Genomic DNA, 26,411 nt, shown 5'->3' with positions numbered 1-26,411 from the left:
TACAAGAACATTAAATAGGAAAACTTGGATAAAAGAAATGTTTGTACTCACCGAAACAGCTGTTCAAACGGCTTATTTAAACACAAAATCCATTCTGTTGCATTCCTCAAGAATACTGTTAGTTAGAACAGGTTAGCTAGCTCAGGTTAGATAGAACAGGTTAGCAAAAACAAGTTAGCTCCTTCAGGGATCGCACCCTGGTCTCACTAGAGCTTCTCTTCAAATATGCGTCTGCATAGTGCCACCTTCTCAGAGTGAGTATCCAATCACAGGACAGTACATGTCAGGTAAACATGAGGCCAGCTAGAAGGCCTTAGCGTCACCAACTCGTGATCTGATTGGCTATCACATCTGTCTATTAACTACATGTTCCCTTTTACTCACAGTGCAGGGAGACCTGCATTTTAGATTCTGAAAGTCCTGGGCAGATTTCATTCAACCTGGCAACACAAGCTAGCTGAATTCTGATTGGATAAAACCTCACAAACCTAAAAATAGAACACTTATCCTGTGTTGGCCTATGTCATATTATATCCAAATGCATAATTAAATATTCATAAATATATCTGAATATATTTTTTAAGGAAAATGCATTAAAATATAATTAACTTTTATCATAAATGTTGTCATGATTTCTGGTTATGTTAGACCAGCAGAGAAGGCCTTGCTGGCCCTGACCACCCACCAATGGGTTTAACTGTATCCTACACTGATTTTATGGACACTTAAAGACATACAGTGTAAACAAAATAAATGCAAAAAACCCAGTCATTCAGCACAAGGAATTAAAGTAGCTATAAATATATGCAATTGCTTCATGCAGATTTTCAGCTCATCCAGGCTAGATTGAATGAAGCTATCATTTTCTTCTCCATTAATTCATATTTTGATGTAATATCAGGTCAGAGGACCTGGAACCTGTCCAAATTGAGTGTCTTTAAATGTATACGGAGAATAGGTTTAGACTAAGAAAACCTGAAGTGATATCAGACTGCTTTTGAAATGACAACAAGCATTTTACTCTGGAAGCTTATCTAGAAGCCATTGTGTGAAAAAAAATAACAACATATATATATATATATATATTGTAATTTACAATTAAACTCATTACAATGCAGCAAATTGCAGCCATTGTTGAAAATGCTTTAACAAGCATCATTTCGCTAATCAAATCATGCTTGTTTGTGATGTGTGCCACACTAACATTACTACACACACTTTTTGCCAATAACGCAGTTTGATTTGGGAGAGGATTTAGCGTAAGTGACTAATTTATTGTATTAGTGTCCTAATAGAGCTGGCCCTGGCAAAAGTGAAGCAATCGTGTCTGATTCCGCATCTGCTATCGGTGTACTTAGCCTAAACACTGAACTGCAGGGAGACATGTATGTCACCATCTGCTTTTCATCCATGTGCACATTCAAAAATCATGGGAAAAAAACCCCTCCATTTTTATACAGACCAACTTCACATTGTGAACATACACAATAAAGTTTTGTATCTGGCAGTGCTTCCTGCTACTCTGTAAATCTACTTTCGAACACTTTGTGGTTTAAAGGTAAAACAATCCTCATCTTTATGAATACAGAAAACAGAACATGCTTGTGTAAAACCTGTTTTGTATTTTGAAAGATTTCATCCTGTAGAATAAAAAGCAACTGATCAGAAACCTTCAATTCAGTACTATGACCAGGATTACTGTCACAACAAAATCTGAAAAGTCTTAGCAACTGCACTCAAGAGATCTTTTGCCCCAGCTGAAGGTACATTTTCTCTTTCCAGGACATTTGGTTTTTTTGTTAGCCGTACTTCCCTTCTGAACAGGGCAACTCATTTTTATGTCTGCTGTTGGTACATAGTGGGAACGATCAATCATATTGGTCTGAGGTGTCCGCCATTAAGAGTCTTTGTGGGTGACAGGGCACGGGTAATGAAGGGGCTGTCGACAGGGTAACTCCATACACCCAACAGTGGCGACAGAGAACTTAAAAGTTGTCGAGGAGGAGAAGCAATGGGTAAAGATATCTCACCCAAGCTACTTAAAAATTCCCTACAAATCCCAAAGACATTTATCGATGGTGTGACCTCGTCTAAAAACAAACAAAAAAAAGAGCGACTGATGTTTCTGAAATAAGAATACTTACTGAGGGAAAGCCAGGCTACGGATTGTAATTGTTACTAAATTTAATAGATCGCTGTTGACGGTCAAATTTATGCTACGACATACTCCAGAAGTTGACCATTGACAAGCTGCCAGACATTTATTTAGTTCACAGCTAGTATGTTTGTTCTGTCTGTCATTCCTCTTGGCCCCTCCATGATGTAAATCCCACCATTTACTTGGTTCAAAGCTTTTTTACGTGCATAGCATTAATTTTTCAAATTTTGATATGTATTTTTATATTTTATTTTATTCATACATTTATTGTGTGATCAAATTTTGGCATTTGACACAGACATTAAGTGGTCCATGAAAAAAAAAGAACAAAATACCCAAATGTTTCCTCTGAGGCAACTTGAATTGTTCACAGGCTAACGGCCCTTTGTTTATACCAGACTGTGATTTAATACAAACATATTAATCTCTGGACAGGGTGTTGAAAAGGTCCTGATATCACAGGCTGATAGTGGACAAACTCTGATGCATTATATCTGCAACCTACACAGATTATTCTTTATTTATTTTTAAAATACATTTTTAAGCAATACTAGACTTTGATATGGTATGGTAATGCCTACAAAGATGAGGCTGCAGCTTCATTTGCATCAGTTTACATTTATGCGTCAAAATACCTCACAGGTTAAATTCATTGGCTATAAAATTTTAGATATTGGGTCATTTAGTGATGCACCACCTGTGATGAGCCTCCTTTTTGTTATTGTATTCACTGCATTTGAATGGACTGAGCCAAAACAGTAATGAGAGAAGTAGTACGGAGCAACCAGGGTTAGTGTATGTATTCCTGCTCTTGTTCTGTCATTAACATATTCATGCCATGCTTACAATCCAGACACGACTGTTGGTGATATGGCCCATAGTTCTTTGTAATGGTGTCATATGTTCCTCTATTGAAATAGTCCAGTTATTTGATGATCAAGGTATAAAACAAAAAAGTTTGAACAGTGCGTAAAAGATAATCACCGAAACTCGTTGTGTAATTTCAAATACTCCAAAAACCACATTTAATGATGGTTGAAACAAGACCTGAATAGTGTTTTTGAAATTCTATCTGTATATTGAATTTGATTGAATTTGATGCCAGAAACACCTTTCAAATACAAGGAACGGGACTTAATTACCACCATTGTTACATCACTTCTTTCCTGCTCTGAACTCCTATTGTATTAAACAGGTAATTTTTGCTTACTGAGTCCTGTTGTGAGCTCAGCTGAGTCTACCAATGGCTCATTGACCCCATCAGTCTACACCCCTGCAGGCTGATCACAACTGGGTGCTCTGTGAAGTACTGTAGATCTGCCTCTCAGCAAGTAAAAACTGTGCTGTTGGTGCTACACTGACCACAGTTATGAAGCACAAAGTCTTTACCCATTTGCTTGTATTACAACACGGATACTGTACATACTGCAGTCATGTTTTATTGAGCATTAAGTGTCATCTAATGTGCTCTAAAAACAAACAAACACTCTCCTTAGATGATAGATGATCACAGCTATTTATTAGATTTTTGATTACCATGTGTCTGGTACTGATGAAATGAACTGCAGTTAATCAGATTAATACCAAGGTGGTACTGAAGAGCCTGAAGTCTATGTAAGCCACATACCTGATTTTACAGAAAACTCCTGAAGGCAGTCACATCTCTACTTTCACTGACAGTCTGTAGTTCCTTTGGCAGCAACTTCTGATTCAGTTAGAGCATTGATTTCTATCAGCCTTGCACGTTTAACGTCACAATCCATGCAAGGTCTGTCAGCCCGTCGCCTTGTCTACAACACGTTTATCGTGAAAACGTATCACTTACCCTTGATGTCACTAAATCTGATTAGTCAGAAATTCTTTGCAGGGAGAAACAATTACATTTGGGTTAATATATTACATTAAACAGTCGGAGACTCACATACAGTAAGAATATAGAATATAACACAATAAGCATCACACGCTGCCTCCTCATCTCCTCGTGTGAAAGCAAGGCCCGCAGGAAGGAAGGATATTTAAAAGTGAATGAGAAAGAAGCGGTTGTAGCCCAGTGGTGGACTTTGATAGATGTCTGGCAGCTTGTCAATGCTCATTAGCAAGGCGTAGGAGGAAGATGTGACGCTAAATGGAATTTACAGTTTGATAAGCTAAACCACGAATCTTTGAATTACACCTCTGGGTTAGTAATGGCATGGGGAGGATTGGGAGGCCAGAGTTGGATGCTGTTCGGGCAACAGCTGTCACGGGGTTTAGGGAGGATTTTTTTTTTTTTTTTTTGTAGTGCCAACAGGAGTTAAAGGGTTGGGTAAAGGGGGAGGGGTGAACAAAATTGGTTAGTACTTTTGTAAGTAAGGGAAAGTCAGACACAAAAATGGTTGTTAGTACAGTTACAACAAAGGTTTGATTCAAACAGTAGATTAGTAGCACTGTTTTAGTAAATTTTGTGAGTGATAGGATTAGGTGAGGCTTCTTTAAAATTCCTCTGCAGTCTGATTGCTCAAACCAGGTCCAGATTTGGACTGAATTTTCATGTGTCAAGGATTTGTTTTGGTTAAGAGAAAACAAAATGAACCCATCCAAGCTAAAAGGGTGACACACAAGCCATGCACCTAAATGGAGAGCTGACAAGATACATGGACGTGGGGTTAGGGGGGAGGTTTCCAATAGACATAAATCAAACAGACAATCTATTAAAAACAAAGACATTAATAAATAAATAAAAACATACATCTGTCAAGAAGCAGCACAATGAGAATATAGAGGGGAAGTCCATTTAATTGCAGGGTACCAATGCACCAGACAATGGGGGGATGAAAAGAACTTTCAATGTTAGGAGATACATTTGGACAGGGATGCAACAAACAGGATAAAAGCAAACTAATAATTAAAAACAAAATTAAACAAAAACACATCTATACACAGACTGACACATGCTGGTAGGAGGTCTGCTAACTAATGGGAACATGCAAACAGGATGCAGGAACACTACCACTACATGAATTAAGAATGTTGAAGAGGGACAGGATGGGACCAGTGTCATCGATCACAGATGGTATCAACAGAAATGAGAGGGTTTTTTAAAGAATAGGGAAAGCTGGGAGGGGAGAAGACATCCCAGTCTTGGTGATCAACTTTAAGAGATACTGTTTTATCATCACCTTTTACTATCACGCCTTCACTTAAATAATAGTCAATGAGACTGAGCAGTGCCCAAAAGTCAAGTGATAAAGATTGGGCAGATTTATTCATTTTGACACCAAAACTTGGATAATCAGTCTTTCCTCTTTACTCTTTCCCCTTTGTTGATTTCAGTATTTTCATATGGTGTGAGGTCATTATTGGTTTTAGTAAGTTAATTAAGAATTATGTTTAAATGAGGTAATAAAGAAAGAAAAAAAAAGGAAGAAAAAAACAAAGCTGTGATACAGCAAGAGAATGTGACTAAATGTTTTATGGCCATATTAAGTATATTAGGACAATTGATATATGTATGTATATATTTTTGCCATGATATATACATAAACATATATACTAAATGCAATTTGCATATTAAAGGGGGAAAAAGAAGAGGATATGTATCTTCATGCAAGGAGTGGGGCCAATAAAGTAGAATAAATATCTGATAATGTTAGTGTTAATGAGGGATTGATCACACACAGATCAGAATCTCCCAAGCAGTTACCATTCTTTAATTAGATTGTCCAATGACAGCAAGTGACTACATACATAGAGTGCAATATTTTTAAACATGAATATCAAATTACCTTGGCAAATTTTCCAAATACTGCTTAAAAATTAAATCATCCATTTTTACATTTTTTTTTTTTTAAAGATTCCTGCATCTTCAGGGAACAACTGTCAGCGTAAAGCACTCTGTGTATAGCGTATAGAGGTTTGTGTAAGAAGGGAATGTGTCCAGGATCAGGTGCAGGTTCTGGTCTGGAAATAACTTCATCTTGAATATAAATCAGATAAAGGCCACTCATGGGATCGAGCCCTCAGGACTACTTCACAGTGAGGGCGTTGACCACTAAATCAAGAGTTGTAAACAGTCTTTATGGCTCCATAAATCATAAGATTGGAAGCCTGAATAGCAACATGCTCTAAAACAGTGTGAACAGCTAACAGCACAGCCATTTCTCTCATTGGTAATTATTGCTGATACTAATGAACTTTAAAAAGAAAAACAAGAAACTTACTGTCACTGGAGGTTGATTTTGTTATTTGTGCAGGTGAGAACTCTGCTGAGTATGACCAATTAATAGGGTTCCTCTAAGAAAATAAATCAGGAGAAAGTAAGAAGGGAAAAGAGGGCTAAAAATGCTGACAATGAAAACACATTGCATTATGATTCTTTATTTCTTCATACGGATAGAGTAAAAAACAAAGAAAAAGACCAAATAAGAAGGGATGAAAATCAAAGCTTTGAAGAAAAAAAGTCAAAACTCTATATTTAATGTATTTTTTTATGAAGACCTCTTTGGATAAACACTAATTCTTTTCAGGAAGGGGAGAACTGGATGAGAAAAAAAGGAATAACATATACAGTATATATAGAGAGAGGGCGTAAAGAAAAAGAGAGGTGGAGTTTTTCAGCTACCTTGAAATTGATGGTGGATTGTACTTTCAGTAAAGCAAACAGAATAGAAAGAGGAAACGGAAAACCCAGGGCAAACCAAAGTATAAGACAATTAGAATGATATCTACCATATAATGCAGTTTGTTTACCATAGCGTGTCCAATGCCTGCGTGCTTCAGGAGAAAATAGGGGGAGGAGAAAGAAAAAAAAATGACAAACCTTAAACGTAAGAAAACATATCTAAACCCCCAAAAAGTGGGAAAGAAAGATAAAAAAATAATAGCAAAACCAGCTTCTCCTTTTAACAGAAAAAAGCAAAAAAGTACTATCGTAGTTAAATATTACTTGAATTAAGTACAATAGCTCTGTCATGTTGTTTAATAGAAAAAAAAATCCAAATAAAGAAATAAAGAAAGCAACCATTATTTTTTAAGAGGGTACTCTAGAAAATAAAATCATCTAAACCAAAGAAATAAAAAGGATAACAATACATTTGTTAGTATGTAAGTCGCAAGTTAAGTAGAGAAACAGATGGTTCACATTCCGTGAATGACACAGTGTTAGTCGTTGAAATTAAAATATTAAGGGAAAAGAAAATTCAATAATGAAAAGAATCAAACCGGAAAAAGTTCTGAATCTTGTTAGTAAAAGAGACCAGAGTTAGAAAATCAACTTTCACAAAGAGGGTTTGGGTAGTTTTGATGGGGATGTTTGTTTTGTGAGGAGAAGGGAATGAGGGAATATACATCAGTGGAAGTATTCACTCAGAGTGTAATCTGGTCAGCGATCTTGGCTGGTGGTTGGGTCTGGCAATGTCAGGATGGCGTTCTTTAGTTCTGGACAGTGCCAATCATGTTTGGATTGGTTAAAATTGTGCAAATCTCAAAGCAAATTCTTTCAAAATAACAAGTTACGGGGCTACTGTGGTTCATATAAAGTAAAAACATTGGGACAAATTAACAACCATTTCAATAAATGCAGTTGATTTTCAGTATTGAGACTGAAAAAGAAAGTCCTCAGTGGTGTTTCAGAAGTCAGAATTCATTCATATATTATGTTTCACATTCCTGAGCATGAGAGACAGGATAGATTAGGCCTGAGAGATGGGTAGGGTATTTCATTCAGTGTTCTAGTGTCTGCAGCATCCTGGAAGAGAAGAATGCAGTTACTTAAGCAATTTCCACAGTAAAGAACAATGCTCGCCTGTGAAAAGCAAATCATACAAAAAACAACGACGAGAAAATAAATCAGTCAATAAACATGGAATCATGTCACACATCTCATGTTAGTCACTGACACGGTCAATCATTTTCTGACCGTCAGACATCATGTCACTGCCAATCAGGACTGGATCGGCAGCAGAATGAACCAGGCGACAGTTCTGAAAATAGGGTGGAACAGTGGAACTAATGTTATATTTACGGGAAATATCTGATATATATATTATATATATATATATATATATATATATGTTTGTGTGTGTGCGTGTGTGTGTGTGTGTGTGTGTGTGTGTGTGTGTGTGTGTGTGTGTGTGTGTGTGTTGAATATTCCTGGAACTAAATTGTGATTTCTAAAAAGTTTTCAGCTGGAGATAGTGTGAAGCTGCAGGAACAGGAAGTCAATCAGCTGCTGGCTCCATCATTTCACCCAAAAGCTCGAATCTTCAGCTTTGAACAGTACCTATTATTTTGGCCTCAGTGATGTGATTGTATTTTAAAATCTGTAATACTTCACAGGCTTAATGACTGTGTAAAACTCCATAAAATACCAGATGATGCCATGATGACAACTTTTCCAAATATTCTGATGATAAAGCAGTGAAAGTCTGAAAATCGTTTATAGTATTATTATAAACCCCTTGACCTGATGTGAGACTGTCAACCAACCACAGACCATGTTTCTGATTCGGAGCCATATATTATACACATCACACACACACACACACACACAGACACACACACACACACACACACACACACACACACACACACACACACACACACACACACACACACACACACACACACACACAGCAGAGCTGTATACGAACAGTAATGAAATAACGATTTGAAATGAGACTAACTGGTGAGATGCCTTACAGGCTGAAAATAATTGCCTGCTACTGCAGTCATGTATGTGGGAGTCGAGTTCAAGTGGCAGCCATAAACAAATCAAATCTGAAACTTCATCCACACCAACTCACAGACCTAGTTTTGTGATGAAGTGCTGTCACCAGTAACCCACTTTGTCTAATGGCGCCTCTAAATCCATTAACTAAGTAAATAAGATTCAATGGTGGGTGTTAATTTTGCATATCCACACCGCACTTTAATCCATGTCCCAACTGTACAAAACAACAGCTGATACATCAAAGCACATATGATGGGAGGCTCTGATGTTCGGGAACCTGAAAATAATTAAGTTAGACAAATGTACCCTAAAAAAGGTGACAATAACCGCGGGCTTTATGAGACTCACTGAAATATAGCTTTTGATGCAATGGAGAAAAAATGAGTGCGAGTGCAACATTTTGATGTTTTAGAAATCTCAGACATTTGACGCCTGAATGCTGAACCTTCTCATCCATTCTTTGTCAGAATAGCCTAGGGATGGATGTCTACATGTTTCCTTTCAAAAAACTGCTGATGATCCTTGAAATGTCTCGATGAACTGATGACAGTGAAAAGATGAGCACTGGAAATGAGCTCTTCCTTATGGTGTGCAATACCCTATAATGGTGTGTATGAGTATTTAAAACATTTTATAACATTTTATAGTGATGCTCTTACTGATTAAGAGTGGTGAATTGTTGGGACTGACTTAGGATTTAATGTTTATCAGCATGATGATAAAATATTACATTGAAGGAACATCTCCATAAGGAGTTAGACTGAGGTAATTACTAAAAGACGAGAAGTTTTAAGAGCTAAATGAATACCTGACGACAGGAAAGTAAACTGAACTTAAACAGTGGAATAAGAAATGCGGAGACATGTATAAGATCTAGAGGCTTAGCTAATATAAAAGTCAGGCTTTTTACCGCAGCCTTGAGAATTGTAAGTACTGTTGAACTGGCGCTACACTGCTGAGTCAATCATGCAGAAAATTAAAATTTTGTTCAATTTTTCTTGTCAAATGATAGAAAGCTTTGGTAACTAGTTAGTTTAAAGGTGTTAGAAAAAAATGCACAATGTCTCCAGAATAGCAAAACTGCAGAGATGAAAGAAGCTTTATTGATCTCAAGCATCACTGGAGGTCTTTTACCTCAGGGTGAGGTAAAAAGGTCTTTTACCTCTAAAAAAAAAAAAGGTCTTTTACCTTTAAAAAGGTCTTTTACCTCTTTTACGTTCAGGGTGGACCTTACTAAACTGCAGCACAACGACAAATAAGTTGGATACATTTTTAATAACCAAGCTGTGGAAATGATCAATACTGTAGTTCCAAGAGAAGATATATTTATATTTAATGGTAAGAGAGCTCAAAGAATGATGAGACTTTCTCCTTCAAACATCAAATCTGGGCTTTTAGAAATATGTGACAGCCAAATATTGTGGAATATTGAGGGGTTTATGCGAGGTAATGGGTGATATTTCCTGCCAAGTTAAACAGCTCTATTAAATTCAATATGTGAAATGCATATGTAAACCACTGTATTGGCCGTACGAGGACAATGAGTTCTCTTGGTATCAGATACTTTCTAATAGCCGATGCTCAGTGGGAGACTGTTGGATGTAGGGAACAAAAAAAATATAATATATAACTAAAACTCGTTTAGGAATACCTAGTTCCGCGTTCACTGCAATTGCCTGTCCTTCACTCTGGTGAGTTTCTCAATAACGATGGTTCAGAAAATTGCTGACGGATCTAAGTACGTATAAGCAAGTATAACGTCACTGTGCAGATAGCGAACAAGCATCACGGCGTGTGCTTCTCAGTGTGAGTGAGTTAAATTTGCAAAAGAACATATTGTGCACCGCAGAGGGCTGTAAGTTTCTTTCCTGTTCTTTGGTTCCACCGATCTCCTTCAGCTTTCATCATTCTTCCATCCTTCCCTTCATGGTTGAACCAATTTTGATGGAAATCATAACTAATCACGGAAGTTCAATGTAAACCCACAAATACATGTTTTAGCAAAGGCTGAAGATGAACTCAGCAATAAACAACATGTTATGGTGCACTTTATATTACTGGTTGGTTAAATGTCTTTTTCCAAATGTGTGAGATTACAATGGATTATTATTTGCTGCTAATTCTGCCACTGAGTCGAATTTGATTTGTGATCTTCGCGTATCCAAGTATTGACTTCATTCTTCATTGTTTGACATACTGTTAAACACAATGTACAAAATGGTGGTATCCAAAATTGCTTCTTGTGCTATGACATGCCACACATTGAGTATTATGATCACACATCCAGACTATCTCATCTATTATCGGTCTGTCTGTAATAACCGTCATTTTTTTTACTGTTTTTAACTCCCCACATGATCCTTGTCAATTTCCAACCTGTTTTTGTGTGGTGAATTCTAATATCCCTTTCCACATCTGTGAATGTGCTTAAGTCACTGAAATGTGTTATCGGATTATAGGTTTGTGGCAGACGGATGAATAAATATGGAGGCGCTGAAGCAGGTATGTGCTAAATGAGGCTGATGAGTGAATATGTGTAAGGATGCTGCTGGATATGTTAATGCAGTGGAAATGTGATGCAAATGAGCCTCTTTTCTACTGCCTAATGCAAAGAACCTCTTTGTGTTTGTGTCAAACAGACAGGATAACTTTTCATTGAGGATTTGTAGTTTGCTCAATGTACAGGCAGATGCTGTGATTCTCTCCGATCAGGCAGAAGAAACCTGGATGTACACCAAAGTACACATGATGCCGATGCCTCTTACTTCATCAACACAGCTGGAGCATATTAGTATTACTCTCATTGTCATTGGGAATAAATGAGACAGACATGTGAGCATGGCATTATTGCATATCCTAACAAATCCACTGCCCCTGCCAGCCTGAAAAGGAAACCCTGTGTTGTCATAAAATCGCATATCTGTGTATTATGTTGTTCTTATTGAGAAATAAAAAGGTGGAGCAAATCCAAATGTGGCGATTGGTTTTGCGAGTGTTTGTATTACATATAAATGTATGATATCTAATGGATTCAGACAAAATCATTTTGAGTAACCAATTGATGGTCAGGCGGCACGGTGGCGCAGTGGTTAGCACTGCCGCCTCACAACATGGCGGACCCGGGTTCGAGTCCCGCTCTGTGCGGAGTTTGCATGCTCCCCCCGTGTCTGCGTGGGTTCTCTCCGGGTTCTCCGTCTTCCTCCCACCTCCAAAAGCCTGCACTTCAGGTTGATTGGCTGTTCCAAATTTCCCGTAGGAATGAGTGTGTGTGTGCACGATTGTATGTCTTTGTGTGGCTCCGTGGTGCACTGGCGTCGTGCCCGGAGTGTCCCCTGCCTCATGCCCTATGCCACCGAGATAGGCTCCGGCTCCCCGTGACCCGCTGCGGCGGATACAGCAGTGGTAATCTGAAAATGACTGACTGACATTTGATGATGATGATTGTTATTATTATTGTCTTAATTTTTATCTTAATTTTCTATTTTTGCTTTTTGACCAAATTCATTTTTGTTTTCCTGAAAACTAAGTAACTAACTAACTAACTAACTAGAGTATTTTCCGCACTATAAGGTGCACTGGACTATAAGGCGTACCTTCAATGAATGGCCTATTTTAAAACAGTTTTCACATATAAGCCACACTGGGTTATAAGGTGCACTGTTGGTTTTTGAGAAAATTAAAGGCTTTTAGCTGCGCCTTGCAGTGCGGAAAATACTGTAACTAATCCTGTTAACACAGAAGGGTCAAGGACTAAAGCAAACTGGACTCTAAGTTCTGTGTTCTGGTCTAATGAGACTTTCTTTCCTCAGTCCTGTCCTGGGAATGTTTACGTGGAGGACTGGGATGTTTGGATGCGGTTGCTCCAACTACTAGGCTACAGCACCCATATACAACTGACATCCCAACAACACTGTACATGCTGCTGCTCAGCGGCTAGTAAGAATGGATGAGAAAGACAGATTGAATCCAAGTGAGAAAGAGAGGGAAGGAAGAGAAGGAGAGGCTCTGACTAGTTCTCTCCCAGGAATTCAGGCTGTGTCTAACTGAAGTGCTGGATGAAGGGGAGGGAGAGTTGGGATTTAAGGGGATGAAGCAAAGGGAGTGTAACTGGATGCTGGGTTACAATAATGGCTGAAGAACAATCAGAACAAGAACAATTATTGAGGCTGGTCAAGCATATTGTTTCATGATATAAATGATAATCTCCCAAACATGTTCCTCTATTTTAAACATGATTGTGTCTTTGAGTTGTTTTAGTAACAGGGAATAGAATGTATCAGTGACAGAGTGAGGAAAGGAGGGTACATATATTTAAATTCCTCGTTCACAGTGATTTTCCCTCATGGATTTCCCATCATGGCGTTTCATTTTAAAATCACACTATTATTTTCCCCTTTGTCCATTTACTTTGCAGCTTCTAATTATATAACAACCACATCACAGCTGAGTGGTTGTGTGCTGGCATCACAGTTGAAGTTAGTTAGCAGCATATTCTATGATGTGTGAAAGACATATTTGAATTTCACAATTTGAAACTAATAATATGATCGTTTTATTGCATTTTATCTAATATTCATTATTACTTATGAGGGTGTGAGCATTTGCTATATGCATGCCTTCAGAGATGTACTTACCCCCAAAATATTTCATTAGCTTTTATTGTTATTTAAATAGGTGAGGCTTTGAAAAAAAGTTAATTTTCAGGGCTCTATGTCTGAGATGTAAAACTAGTTTTGCATGATATAAATGTATTATAAGGAAACAGAACATGCTCTAAAATCGATTTCCAAACCAGCCTGATCTTTTTGGAATTTCTCTTCTCAGTAAGTTCTCTTGACATGATCTTTCCAGATTCAGTGGCAAAAAAAAAAAAAAAAAAGATTTCCTTTCAAACACTGTTAAACTGTCTGTTTTCAAGAATACTTTTGACTTTTTAAGTCTTTCGATGGACTGGATACTGCTGCCAACATGAAATCAGCAGCTGCCACGTCAGCGTCAGCCCAAGCCTAGTACTAGAATGAATGTCAGATGCTGTGCATGTCTGTGTTGATAGCTGAAGAGACAGTGATGGACTGAAGAGACTGAACAGACAGGAATTAATTAAAAAATAATAAATGATGAAACGGCCTGACAGAGACCACACGGTAGTGATTAAATTGTTCCAACCTACAATTTGAATTACAAGTGTGTCATATCTCTGTAGTCTAAATCATATTTATATTTACAAATATGCCTCTCTGGAAAGCTTTTTCAAGCTTTACCGTACCAACTTTTAAATACAGTATGAAACAAGAAATAAATAAATTTTCAAACTCAAAATAGCCACACTGCATATGCATTTGTGTGACCTTTGCTCAACCCGATCTACATATCGATCAAAATTTGCCCTTTCCAGCTAAACTCCAGGCAGACAGTTGAATCTCAGGATTCAACACTGATGAGTCATTAATCAAAAATCTGCAAAAATTATATGGAAAAGATCCAAAAAGAACATTGATGCAGATAGAAAGACAAGGGAGTCAGACAAGGGCAAATGGTACTGATGGAATACAAAAGGTAGGAAAGGTGAATAAAAGAAAAATAGTTCAAAGGTCTCTCCACACAATGTCTGAGCTCCCCAACATTCTGTATGGCTGTAGCTTGTTGGATGTTTGGAGCGCTTTGGCCAGTCACACAGGGGAATTCAAAGTAAGCTGAGTTTGGTTTGGTTATTTTGCAGTAGAAAACAAATTGTTGTCTCTTTCCATGAGCTCCCCATCCTCCCACCGTTCAGATATTCCTTTATTCTCTGGGAGCAGCACTACACCTCATTTAGCACTCTCTGTTGTGCACAAAATCCTTCCCTCACTCTTTTTGGTTCCTATGAACAAACAAAAATACAGACGTTACGTGCATGTCGGTGTCTCTCACGTTTTTTTCAACGGCATTTTTTGGGATACATGAGAATTCTATACTTACAGACACATAGTTTTGATGTAAGGCCATGTGATTAGCACTTTTATACTCTACATTGAAAGAATGGTGCACTTTCCTAACACTGCATTGCTGTAATTTCAACACGCTAAGGTGATGTAATTGCTCCTTCAGATATTGTTAGAGTCCTGGTGCCATGCAGCAAATTCCATCAAAGCATCTACATTACTGTAAACTGCACAGAACACAGTGATCATACACATCATACACAGCTGAAAAAACTTGCACTGCACTACAAGAAGATGTTCAAATGGTTAAGATCAGAGGATCAATAATTCAAGTGCCTGTGCAGCTGACGGTTTTCTGCACATGCATACATAAACGATATACTAACTGTAATTCCATTTTTTTGACATTTCTAGGAAAATATATCTCTAATGTCAGGATGCAAGCAAAATAAATAAATAAACTAACACACTGAGTGGAAGGACTTGTGTCTTCTTTTTTTTTCAGGAATCTTTCCCAGAATACAAAAATTCCATTTTGGTGTCTGTTAGTTTGAACTGTTCTGTTGAACTTAATACAGTATGTCTGCAGATGGAACACTATAAACACTGATGCAATAGAAACCCTGACCATGTTTGTGGACTCTCTTTTGTTCAGTGCTGCTTGTGATACCAGAAAAGCCTTTATCTGATTGTAAATATAATACTTATAATACTACGGCTTCTGGTAAAATTATAAGGGGATTTAAAAAAGATCAGAAAATCAACATTTACTGAATTTACTGTAGAGCACAACAAAGAAGCAGCAGTATTTATACTAATAAGAGCGTCATCACAATTGATATTTGCTTCTAGTGTGCTCTGCTTTAGGGCAGTGTAAAAGATATCTATTTCTCAAGATATCCTGACATGACGGTTCCTGTTTTTGCCCTTCGTCTTTCTGCAGTAATAACATATGTGATCCCGTGAGAGGGAAAAGATCATCACTGTTAAACTCTACAAGATTTCCATGATAGTAGGTCATCGTGTCAGGGCGAGGAGTGGGAGGGAGAAGGGGAAATCTTGATGCATCCAAACTGTGTATTGAATGGTGGGGATTGCGCATTGCCGGAGAACATTCAGAAGAGGTCAAGGGAAGTGTCCTTTCATGCCTATCATCAGCGATCCACTGGGATTACTCAAACTTTACGAAAACCCTTCTCCACATTCATAGTTGCAGTTACACCAGGTGCCACAGAGGGGAGCTCTGAATCTGTGATCAAACGTGAGGCGTGGAACGTATCCATTTCTCCCCCCATTCCTTCCCTGACGCTCCACTCTTTTGGAGAAGAGTCACTATCGCCTCACCTAATTCTGTCTGCTTCATTTTAGCCCACACAAGGATGATAAATTTATAGGTTTTGTGGAGAAAAATCACAAATATACACACAAGGGAGGAGGGAGCGAGTGAGAGCTCAGTTATTTTGGGGCTTAGTGATGCAGGGGTAGATATGCATGACATTGCAAGAGCGATTAGGAGAAACATACAGAGGACAGGATGAGACCTCCAAGAGCACTGGGCCTTCTCCTTAACCTCGGCTGGAATCCTATCCTCCTGCATGTCTTATTATAATGCAGGATATCACATTAGCTCCAATGGGAGGAGTAATAAAAAAACAATGATTTGATTTTGTGGGTGTGCCGTGTAGGTTGTCACATGTTTTCAAGTAATGGAGCATGTAGTTCTATGGATTTTAGGTGTCTCAAGTAACACAAACCACAATGGGCATTAGGAGTACAATAGGTGCTTTATTAGCACACACTGGCTGGTAATAAATGAAGAATGTGTCTGAGTCAATATCCTTGGGTGCACATTGTGATGAAAATTAAGTTGTCTGATAGAAGATCATTTATAGAGCATGTATGTAGCTATATAAAAGTTTGCACTGGCAATACAACAGCCAGATGGCTTTACTATTATTATTATTATTATTGATAATAATAATAATAATAATAATAATAATAATAATAATGTCAAACACATGTCAAACTCCTGATTCTTTGCTGGAGTGTTCCTGTGTACATCGTGAACACTTTAACACTAAGGCCGACAGTTGTGTTGATTACAACAATCAGTGGATTCAAGCTTGAAAGAGTGCAACAAATTTCATCCATCCATTCTATCCATCCCAGGTGATCCCACATCACCTGGGATGGATAGTGTGGGTAGTATGTGTAGGCATCTGATCAGCTTACATGAATTAGCTGATGAAGACGGCTCTTGTTTCCACAACAAGTGGCATGTCAAAACATGTGTTCACCGATGACCTCCAACAATGAGATGGTGTTTTCACCGGTGTCTATCTTTTTGCAAGATTACACAAAACCTTTTTGATGGATTTTCATTAAAACTGGGGTGGAAAGACTGGGCATGTTGAAGGGAAGAACTCTGAATATAAAAATATAGGGGCAATTCAATCCAATTTTCCTTCCATTTTGAGTGTTTGTTGCCACTTGGGTACAATTGCGTGTTCTTCCCTGTACCACCCATCTATCACTGTTTCGTCATGCTGCCTGCTGAGTTCCTGTGATTACTCCTGTTAGTTATTTTCCTTGTGGATTTTATTTATTCATATAGTTTTGGACTTTGATTGCTTTATGGATATTTTTTGTGGGTTCACTGGATGTTGGGACTATGGTTTTTGCATCATATTTGTACACACACACACACACACACACACACACACACACACACACACACACACACACACACACACACACAAACACACACACACACACACACACACACACACACACACATTCAAACATAGACACATTTTTTTTGTTTTTACAGCTTACAAATAGCAAGTAAACATTCTGAAATAAGGCAGCACTTCTACTGATCAATCACAAACTACATATATTTATGTGTGTGTGTGTGTGTGTGTGTGTGTGTGTGTGCGCGCGCGCATGTGCATGCCAGAAAATGAGGTGAATCCAAGATTTATTTTTTTAAAACTCTTGCATAACTTGCAATTGTATCCACTGAATACGAAGAACGAAATATATTACTTTAACAATACTAGGAGTCTTAAAATGACTTCATGTGTGGAAACTAAACCAACTTACATAAATATGGATGAAAGATGGCTTTCATTCATCAGATTGTTGATTGCCCAATATTTATTCATTTATTTATTTATTTTTCCGGTTGGAGCTCGGTGTTTGGATCCTGATGGACTCCTTAAACCTTTAAAATTTGACTCCCAAGCTCAAAATCTCAGTCTTATGGTTACAAACATCTACAACAAACTCTAATTCACCCCGACTGTGTTTACAGAGGTTGTGTGTTATCTTGTGTTTGATATGTCTCATCAAAAGTGTTGTTGGTGAGTTGAATCATTTATCTAGAGACTATTAGAACATTTGCTCCACAAATATTGGATAATTTGGATGTCTCAGTGACTAAATACATATCCAATAATAGCAATATTCAATATTATAGAAAGTAGAGAATCTGGTTTGCCACGTGGAAATTTCTCCCTCTAATTTCAAAGCACTTTGTTTACATTAAGAATCACTTTGTGTTCAGCTTTCCCTTTTTGACGTGGGTTGGAACTTCTTCAGTATCCGACTGTGCACGAGTTTGATACTACTTGCTGTTTCTTCGGGTAATTTGCATGCACAAATGAAAGAAGTTGATGTCCCATCTTTGTGTTAATGCTTTCACATCAGGCGTTTTAGCATCCAGGGCTTCTTACAATACCTATTATTAGGTCTGACAAGCCATTCATTACAATTACACAGAATTAAAAAAAAAAAAAAGTGAAGTAGTAAGCACAGCCAGTGTAGTGGAAATTGATTGTATCTTGCTGCTGGTATCTGCAACTGCCAATTAATGACCTAGAGAAAGCAGAGTGTTCGTGCATATACAGCACTTGTACTTGTATTTGCATGTGTATATGAACACATTGTCAAGGTTCGGTGTTGCTGCTCTGCTGTGCTGGGGTGTGGTAGGAGGGGAAGCCGAACTTTTGGGCTGAGTCTCGTCTCCACACCTGTCCCTCATCTCGACACTTGGACGTGATCAGGCTGATCAGCCTGAGGCTTTTTAAGCCTGGTTCTTTTTGTTCTCTGCCAAATGGTCTTGTACTCATACCATTCCGTCTCGTTTTGGAATTCTTGAGTTTTGTCTTGTTCCCTGGATTTTTTGTTTTGCCTGATTAAAATATGGAGGACAACTTCTCTACTGGTGTCCTGCGTTAGGGTCCTAATCCTGTTCCTGACAAAAACAATTCCGCTCAACTGGGGCATGCACAAACAGAAACATTTGGATAATGCTATTTTCCCACTGGCGACGGTTAAAGATTTGTAAAGATACATTGGGTAATTTATTTGGAAACAGTTTAAGCGTATTTTCACCTTTGGTAAATTAGGGTACATTATCTTTGTGTAGCCAAGTAAATAATGTGCATACATCTGACTCAAGCACTTTTTTGACTTGGTCATTAATGTAACAATATCCATTTTAAGTACACATATGACTGATTCTTTGATTTCAATTGAATACATGTTAACTTTGATAAAAATATAATAGAAATAACTGTCTAACTTCCACTTGATATGTAATGTGCTATCAAAATTTTTGCCTTTGAATTATTTTGGTGAGATGAGTCTTTGGTCGTTTAAAAAAGTGAAGGACACAAGTTAAGGACACAAAAACATAGGCCTTCTGGTCTAGCTCCAACCTGGAAAAAAAAAATCAAACTTTTGTTGGGCAGCAAGCAATAGGAGATGAGAGAAAGAAGTTTAAACAATTATTTCCTGTGTTGAGAGAAAAGATGAGACAAATTATACAAGCAGAGACATTGTGGGTGTCAGACAGAGGCACCACACTGACTGCGGTGGCCCTGGGTTACAAGGGCAGTGTTTACCTGTCGCAGGTTGCGAGTGACGCGCACATCATGCCAGGCGTTATCGTTGAACTTGCCGTTGACAGGCTCAACCAGGGCCTCGAATGCCCCCGAACCCAGGTTGATGACCAACCAAACTGCACCACTCTTCAAGGAAAGGTTGACGTAGTCGGCCGACTTGCCAGTATGCAACATGAGGCCGTTGCGTTGCAGAGTGCGAAAAGAAAGCGTGATTTCATCCGTGCTGCTCTGGATGGGTGTCAGCGACAGGTCATAGCAGAAGAACTCGTTTCCCTTAAAGGTGGCTACTGACTCCTCCTTGCCTAAAAAAAAACAAGAGTGAGAGATGGAAATATAAGTCTCAAAAAATAGAGTTACGCTGACATTATCGGTTAGTGTCATGGAGTTTCATTGTTCCAAGAGAGTAAATAATTCTAAGATGAAATACACACAATATTTTTTGTCAAGTAGTTACTGCAATGAAATAAATTCTTTTTTTCACTGACAGATATAAAAAATATGTTGCATTTGTAAATATCCTAAGAGATGCCTGTGGGGCAACAGTGAACCAGTTGGGAAATAAGACTAATGTCACTATCATTGTTTATGTGAGATGTCGTAGGTCAAATATGTTAAGATGAAATTAACTCTACTGATTCTAAAAAAGAATGTGGTCCAGCAGCTTTAATTCATGCAACACACACATTCATTATGTAAGTGTTGATTATTGGATCTGAAACAAATGGATGGATTCACATTTTATTGAAAATACTTCTTCCATTCTCATTGGTGGAAGTCCATATATTAAACCACTGTGAAGTCATTAACTGTTACCCTAAGGACTGCCAGTATGTTTGCAACATCAGAAGAGGTGAAATATTTCTCATTAGATGGGTACGTCAATTAATCTTTGATGCAGAGTGACGCATCTCCCATGCATTAAGACAGACTTTGTTGAAGTAAAGCAAACAAGTAGATCAGAATACAAACTGATGGAAAAGAAGGAAACAGTTGAACCCCCCCCCAGAAACATGAACATCAAGACCAAAGAAGATTAGAGGATAAGCTCCAGAAAGCCAAAAAGAAAAGGTGTTGACATCTTTGCTAATGCCTGTCAATCTGTCTGCGGCACATGGCCCCTTTTCACTGCAGTGAGCTTCGTTCACACACTACCAGTCAAAGCCACCACTTTGTACAACGGACACATGTCAAACTGCAGCCTAACAGCAGGGGAGGACACTGTGAGCATCTGTCAGAAATTGAAAAAAACACCTGCAGCTGTCACCAATGCAACAATACTCACAACTTTTACACCTCTATCACAAGACAAGTGTGAAATGAAAGAACAGGAGATTAGCATTCATTATGCTTTTCTATAGGATCAACCTACTTTTCTTGAAATGTTTGCTTTCCAGTATTTTTTGTTTGATGACTACATTCTCAGTGTAATATAAATGTGTATTTGAATAGAGAATAAGAGCCTCCCGTTGATTATCAGAGATTACAAATGGAGTCAACAGTTTCTTGGAAAAAAAAAATACTTCTGCAAAACCTGTAACAGCAAACCCTCTCAACTCTCAACTGCTTCTTTTCCCATTTTGGCAGTCATAAAAATCAACTGGTTTCCTGACTTGAACCGTGATGTGAAGTGACACTTCCCTTCCTGTATTTGTTTGACCCTTCATGGTTTTGTTACCCTAGGGAGGACAGAATGAAGAATCAGTCTCCGGTAATGAGGTTTAGGGCTCAAACTGGAAGGACTACAGGAAACTCAAACAGCCAAGAGGGCCCTGGATGGGTGGATCATCAAATCTAGTTTATCCTGAAGTTCCATTACAGCAAAATTGCTTCAAGACCTCAGTGTACTTCCCCTGGGAAGGAGGCCGGGGCTGGCCAGAGGGGCAGTCCGGAGGAGACAGACTGAAAACCAAATCTCATGAGTGAGCGATATTGCGTTAAGATCATTCTCGGTGGAGAGAAAAGAGTGGTGATGGATTACACTGTATCCATTTGACAGCAGGGCTTTGCACTGAGATATGATTATAGACAGCTGAGCAGTCTTTACAGGGAAAAGTTCCTGACACTATTTCATAAACATCAAGTTAAGAAGTAGCTATTGCATGGAAGTCATACAAACAAACGAACATGGTGACGGGGCGGAAGACTGCTCTACTGAGTGACATACAAACTGTTTTACTTATCCAACATTAGAGACAATGATAGAGCTCCATAATACGGGTGCATGCACTCACATGAAAGAAAACATTTTAAGTAGGATTGGAGGCAGAAGGGTGTCAAGGAAGTATAGCAGAGACAGCTATTTAAAAGATAATGTTGGTTAAAATTGAAATTTAGAGCAATCTCAATTGAAGTATGAATTGCCATGGAGAAAAAGCATCAAAGGTGGTAGAGAAAGGGTTTGAGAAAAAAAAGCAAAAGAAAAAAAAAAGCAAATCTCCCAAGGGCAGTCTCCTGGCTGTGGATGCATTGCTGATGTAGGAAGAACAAAAGCGTACCAAATGGACCACAGCGACCATTTTCAATTATGTATTAAGTTGGACCCACTCCCAAAGTCTGGGCTGTTAACAGTAAGCAACAAACAGCTTGTGATTGCCACCATGAGCTCAGTGAGATTGCGCTGCATGCAACGAAGGGACACAAGCTGCAAACAACAACAACAACAACAATAAAAGCTTCTTCTGTTTATGTCTGTTTAATGAATAGAAGGCTGAGAGGAGGAGATAAAGCCATGGATGATAAGGGGGGTGGGGGGTGGGCACGAGGTGAGGGGTTCACTGTTGCATCTGCCCCTCTGGTCACAATGCCAATTTTTTTAAAAAGGGTGTCATATTGTTTTTCTTACTGACATTGGGGGGAGGAAGCATAACACAATACAAATGTATGTATAATAATTCATTATTGACAGGCCTGGAATACAGCATTGAGTTTTTCAAACCGTGTCAGTGATCTATTCCATGTTGGGAGTTTGATTAAACCATTTTTATAGTAAGGAATTTGATGATCTTCGTTCACACTGCTGTGTTCTGGAAGAGCCTTTCTTTCAGTCCCTGAGGCGGTAGATCATTCAAGACAAAGCAGTAATATAATCAAACTAATAGCAAGAGTCCTTTCCTTAAGAACACTTGCGCTCCATTGAATATGTACTTATCCCTACACCTGTTTCTTATTTTACCTCACTGCACCTCTCCATATCCATTCACCCATTCCCATGATGGCAGTGTTGTGATTGCATGCACATATGCACTTGGAGTGTATTCTTTGTAGTCAGATTTAATCTCTTTCATTAACACCCGAGGGCCAACACAGTATCCACAGGTAAGGCAGACACACAAGCACAAGGCAGACACTTAAGGGCTGTCAAGATCTCAATTAACCTCTCAGAAGGCCCTCGCTATATTACAGAAATGACTCATTTGAAATGTTGCCACTTTGGAGTAATGCCTTTCTTATCAAAGAAATGCTCAGTTTCCCCAGTTTCATTTTTGTAGAAGTTGTTAGACAGACCCAGAAATGGCTATTTTGATGGCCCAACAACTCTCCTTCTTCTGGACAGAGGAATCTAACCTACCAGACCTTCATGAATGAGCAGAACTAATGAGACACTTTTGCTGGACATCTTCCTTTGAGCATCAAGTTTCAACAGCTTGTCATGACTTGTTCTTCTTATATCACTCTCCCATATGTCTCAAGCTCTCCTAATCAACCATAGTTCAGACCACAGAAGAAAAAAGAAAGATGAACATTTTCTTTGACCTTCTACACATAATACACGATACAAACATGATTTCATAACCTCCACTCCACTACCATCCCCTCACAATTATTTTGCTACTGTTAGCTTAGGACAATGCTACAGTGGCCAGGTCAAGCAGTCACTCTCAGTAACCTCCAACCTTAATTCTTCATAAGATGGAGTGAATGTGTGAGAGTGCAAAGGGACAGAGGGGGAGAAGGCAGTTGTAGCCGATAGGGAACCAATGACATAAACTGTCAAACATTCCAACCCACACACACTGTAACCTATATAAGTCTGACAGTCGCACTATAGCTTCTGCTGAGAGCCCCCAAGCAAGACTGAGCATAAGGGTGTGCAACATCTTTCTCTCTTTCTGGGGACAGAAAGTCATGAATTATGATCTGTGGATATTTATAACAAGTGTCACTGCTATGGAAAAATACAGCATCACAAATGGTGATGAAATGTCATGAAAACACAAATACAATTTGAATTTTTCAGTGTTGCCCCAAAAGTGTCATTTTAGCATCGTCTTTGGTAGATATTACAGTAATAAAAGTGCAGTGCAGCATGTGCAATCAAATAGGATTCAACTCAGAGACAGAGCAGGTTTAATAAGATGAGCTGCATGAACAGCTCTATCCAAACTTGTGTGGTGCATTAGTAAACACATAATGAACCTTAACATTCTGATTTTTGGCTGATTGGATTATGTATCGGGAGTAATTAGGTTGTTTTAGGAAAATTAAGAACGGTAAATGAAACAACACAAGCATGTGAATGTGAAAATACTCATGATGTAGATGACCACATGCTGGTAAATTCAATCTTCGCAAGATATTATTGCATCGTTGATCATTGTAATATGTGCACACACACACTTAAAAACATACTAAAAACATGCATGTACAGTTAGCCACTGTTAGCTTCTGACAAGTGCCATCCCCACTGCTAAAAAGCAGTCGGACAGCTTTGCAGGAACAATTTAACAGGGAGATATGAGGGCAATGGGGAATTATGGTGCCTGTGAACGCTTTGATGATACTTAATGAGTCAAACAGACCTACTGGGTCGCAGATTGTGGCGAGTGTGCTGTGACATCTATGAGGTAAAGGTGATGACGACAGTATGAAAACCTCTGAGAGCCTTTGCTTTTCCCAATCAACTTTTAAGTTCTTTTAAAAATATGCTTGTCCATGTTAACCCTTACAAACATGAGACAAGTAAAGACAAGAATAAACACACTTAGCACCTTGAGAAGCTTAGAGTGCATGTGTCAAGACTTCAACAAAGTTAAATAAAGATACAAAAATTAAAATTAAATAAATTAAAGTGTGAAAGAAGAAAAGACAGGAATACTAGAAAAAACTAGCTAAACACCAAAACAGACTAAGACAAGACACTCTAAAAGGGGGTTCCAATGTTATTGGAGACTGACACCGTACTGATTGATTGATCACTCAGGTCTCCTTTATGTTTATGTTTTACCCCTCATGGATTTTCACATGGACCTCACACCTAAATCTGAGCTGTCAGCTGTCCTAAATAAAAACACTTGCAATCAGAAGATGACATTAATTTGACATAAACCAGGAATAAACCTGCAGTTTAACAACAACATGCTGTATATCACCAGAAAAATTATCAAATGTGCAATGTGTATAAGAGTAATTTCTGAATCTGACTCTTGATATGGAACAGGATGATGAATAAGGTATTGATCAACTTAATGATCTGCACCAATCTCCCAGATGATACTGAATTTAGGCAGCAGATCAAGCAGCTTGACTTTGATGATTGTTTACATCCCAAATCAACAAATGGGCTTTGTGAAGATTTAATCATAATAAATGTTCCAGGTTCTTTGAGACAGTCAAAAAAGATCAGTCACACAGTCCAGGTTCACACAGTGAAACTGGAGTAAAGCCATTTCTTCCAGATATATAAATAGCTCCAACACAGGGTAAAAAAAAACTAATTCAAAGTCTAAAGGTTCAATTGCTTTTATTTTTCAGAGGGTTATCTGCCCTGTTAAACTGAAGTCTGTAGTGAATAGCTTAAAATGCTAAAACACAAAAGACTGCACATGGTATGAACATCACTTATTTAGTCACATCATCTGACTAATACAACCTTGAATAGCAGGAAAATATTACACTGTTGAGTTTAGACTTTGTGTCGGTCAGTGCGGCAGATAATTTCTGCTAAGCAAATCCTCAATAATTCAGCTGACAAAACCTCATTAATTTGCCACTGATTATTGAAATACAATAATATTGTATGAACAATAATTTTGTGAGAAGCTGTTACACCCATCTTCTGCAGCATGACAGTCTGTATCATCTTGGCCAATCATGCAGTTACTTTGCTAAGTGCTCTGGAGAGTTTTGACAGCTAATAAAACATTATGTCTTAGTTGTTCATCAGGTCTATATTAAAGGTGACTTTTTTAACTCAACTCTGTATATTACTTTATTTTCAGTCCAGACCTGACATGTGACACAATGTAGTTAGCCAAAATGGTAATTTTAATTCATTTATTGACTCATGTCTTTGGACTCTTGTAAAGTCATTGACACCAGACAGAAATAAAGGAGCATTTTTCCATCAACAGTGCACTCTTCTTTGTCACCACAGCTTGTGATTACTGTTTGGATCAATCCAAGAACTAATGGTAGGGGTATAATGAAGGAACTGTCAGCTCACTTCATTTGATGGAGGTCAACCTTCTCTGTTGCATTGACTAGTCCTCCCCATCTTAGGAGTGTCTTGGTCCACAGTTCATGCACCATCATAGCATACATAATTTTTGTTTTGTTCTGAGCTTCTACTCCCTTTTTTTTTTTTTTAATTAAGTGAGCTGTTTGGAGTGATGCCATACAGAGAAAACTGTTCATTCATAAGGGATTCATTTTATATGTTTTAACTGTTGGAGGAGTCCTGTTGTCAAAAATGAAGGTTCACAATTCCTGTAGAA

At 38.2% G+C, this 26,411-nt stretch overlaps 1 protein-coding gene across 4 annotated transcripts in view; it reads right to left on the bottom strand.

The window, feature by feature from the left end:
• The window catches only part of nrxn2b (neurexin 2b), a 581,101-nt gene that overhangs the window by 316,789 nt on the left and 237,901 nt on the right, over positions 1 to 26,411 (bottom strand). For all 4 annotated transcript variants that reach the window (XM_068307857.1, XM_068307860.1, XM_068307859.1 and 1 more), the window contains one exon: positions 19,699 to 20,000. In XM_068307857.1, the coding sequence (XP_068163958.1) occupies positions 19,699 to 20,000 (302 nt within the window). The remainder of the gene's footprint in view (positions 1 to 19,698; positions 20,001 to 26,411) is intronic.

This window comes from Antennarius striatus, chromosome 23 (genome assembly GCF_040054535.1).
Source record: "Antennarius striatus isolate MH-2024 chromosome 23, ASM4005453v1, whole genome shotgun sequence".
Lineage (NCBI taxonomy): Eukaryota > Metazoa > Chordata > Actinopteri > Lophiiformes > Antennariidae > Antennarius > Antennarius striatus.
This window is presented reverse-complemented; position numbering and strand designations above follow the sequence as displayed.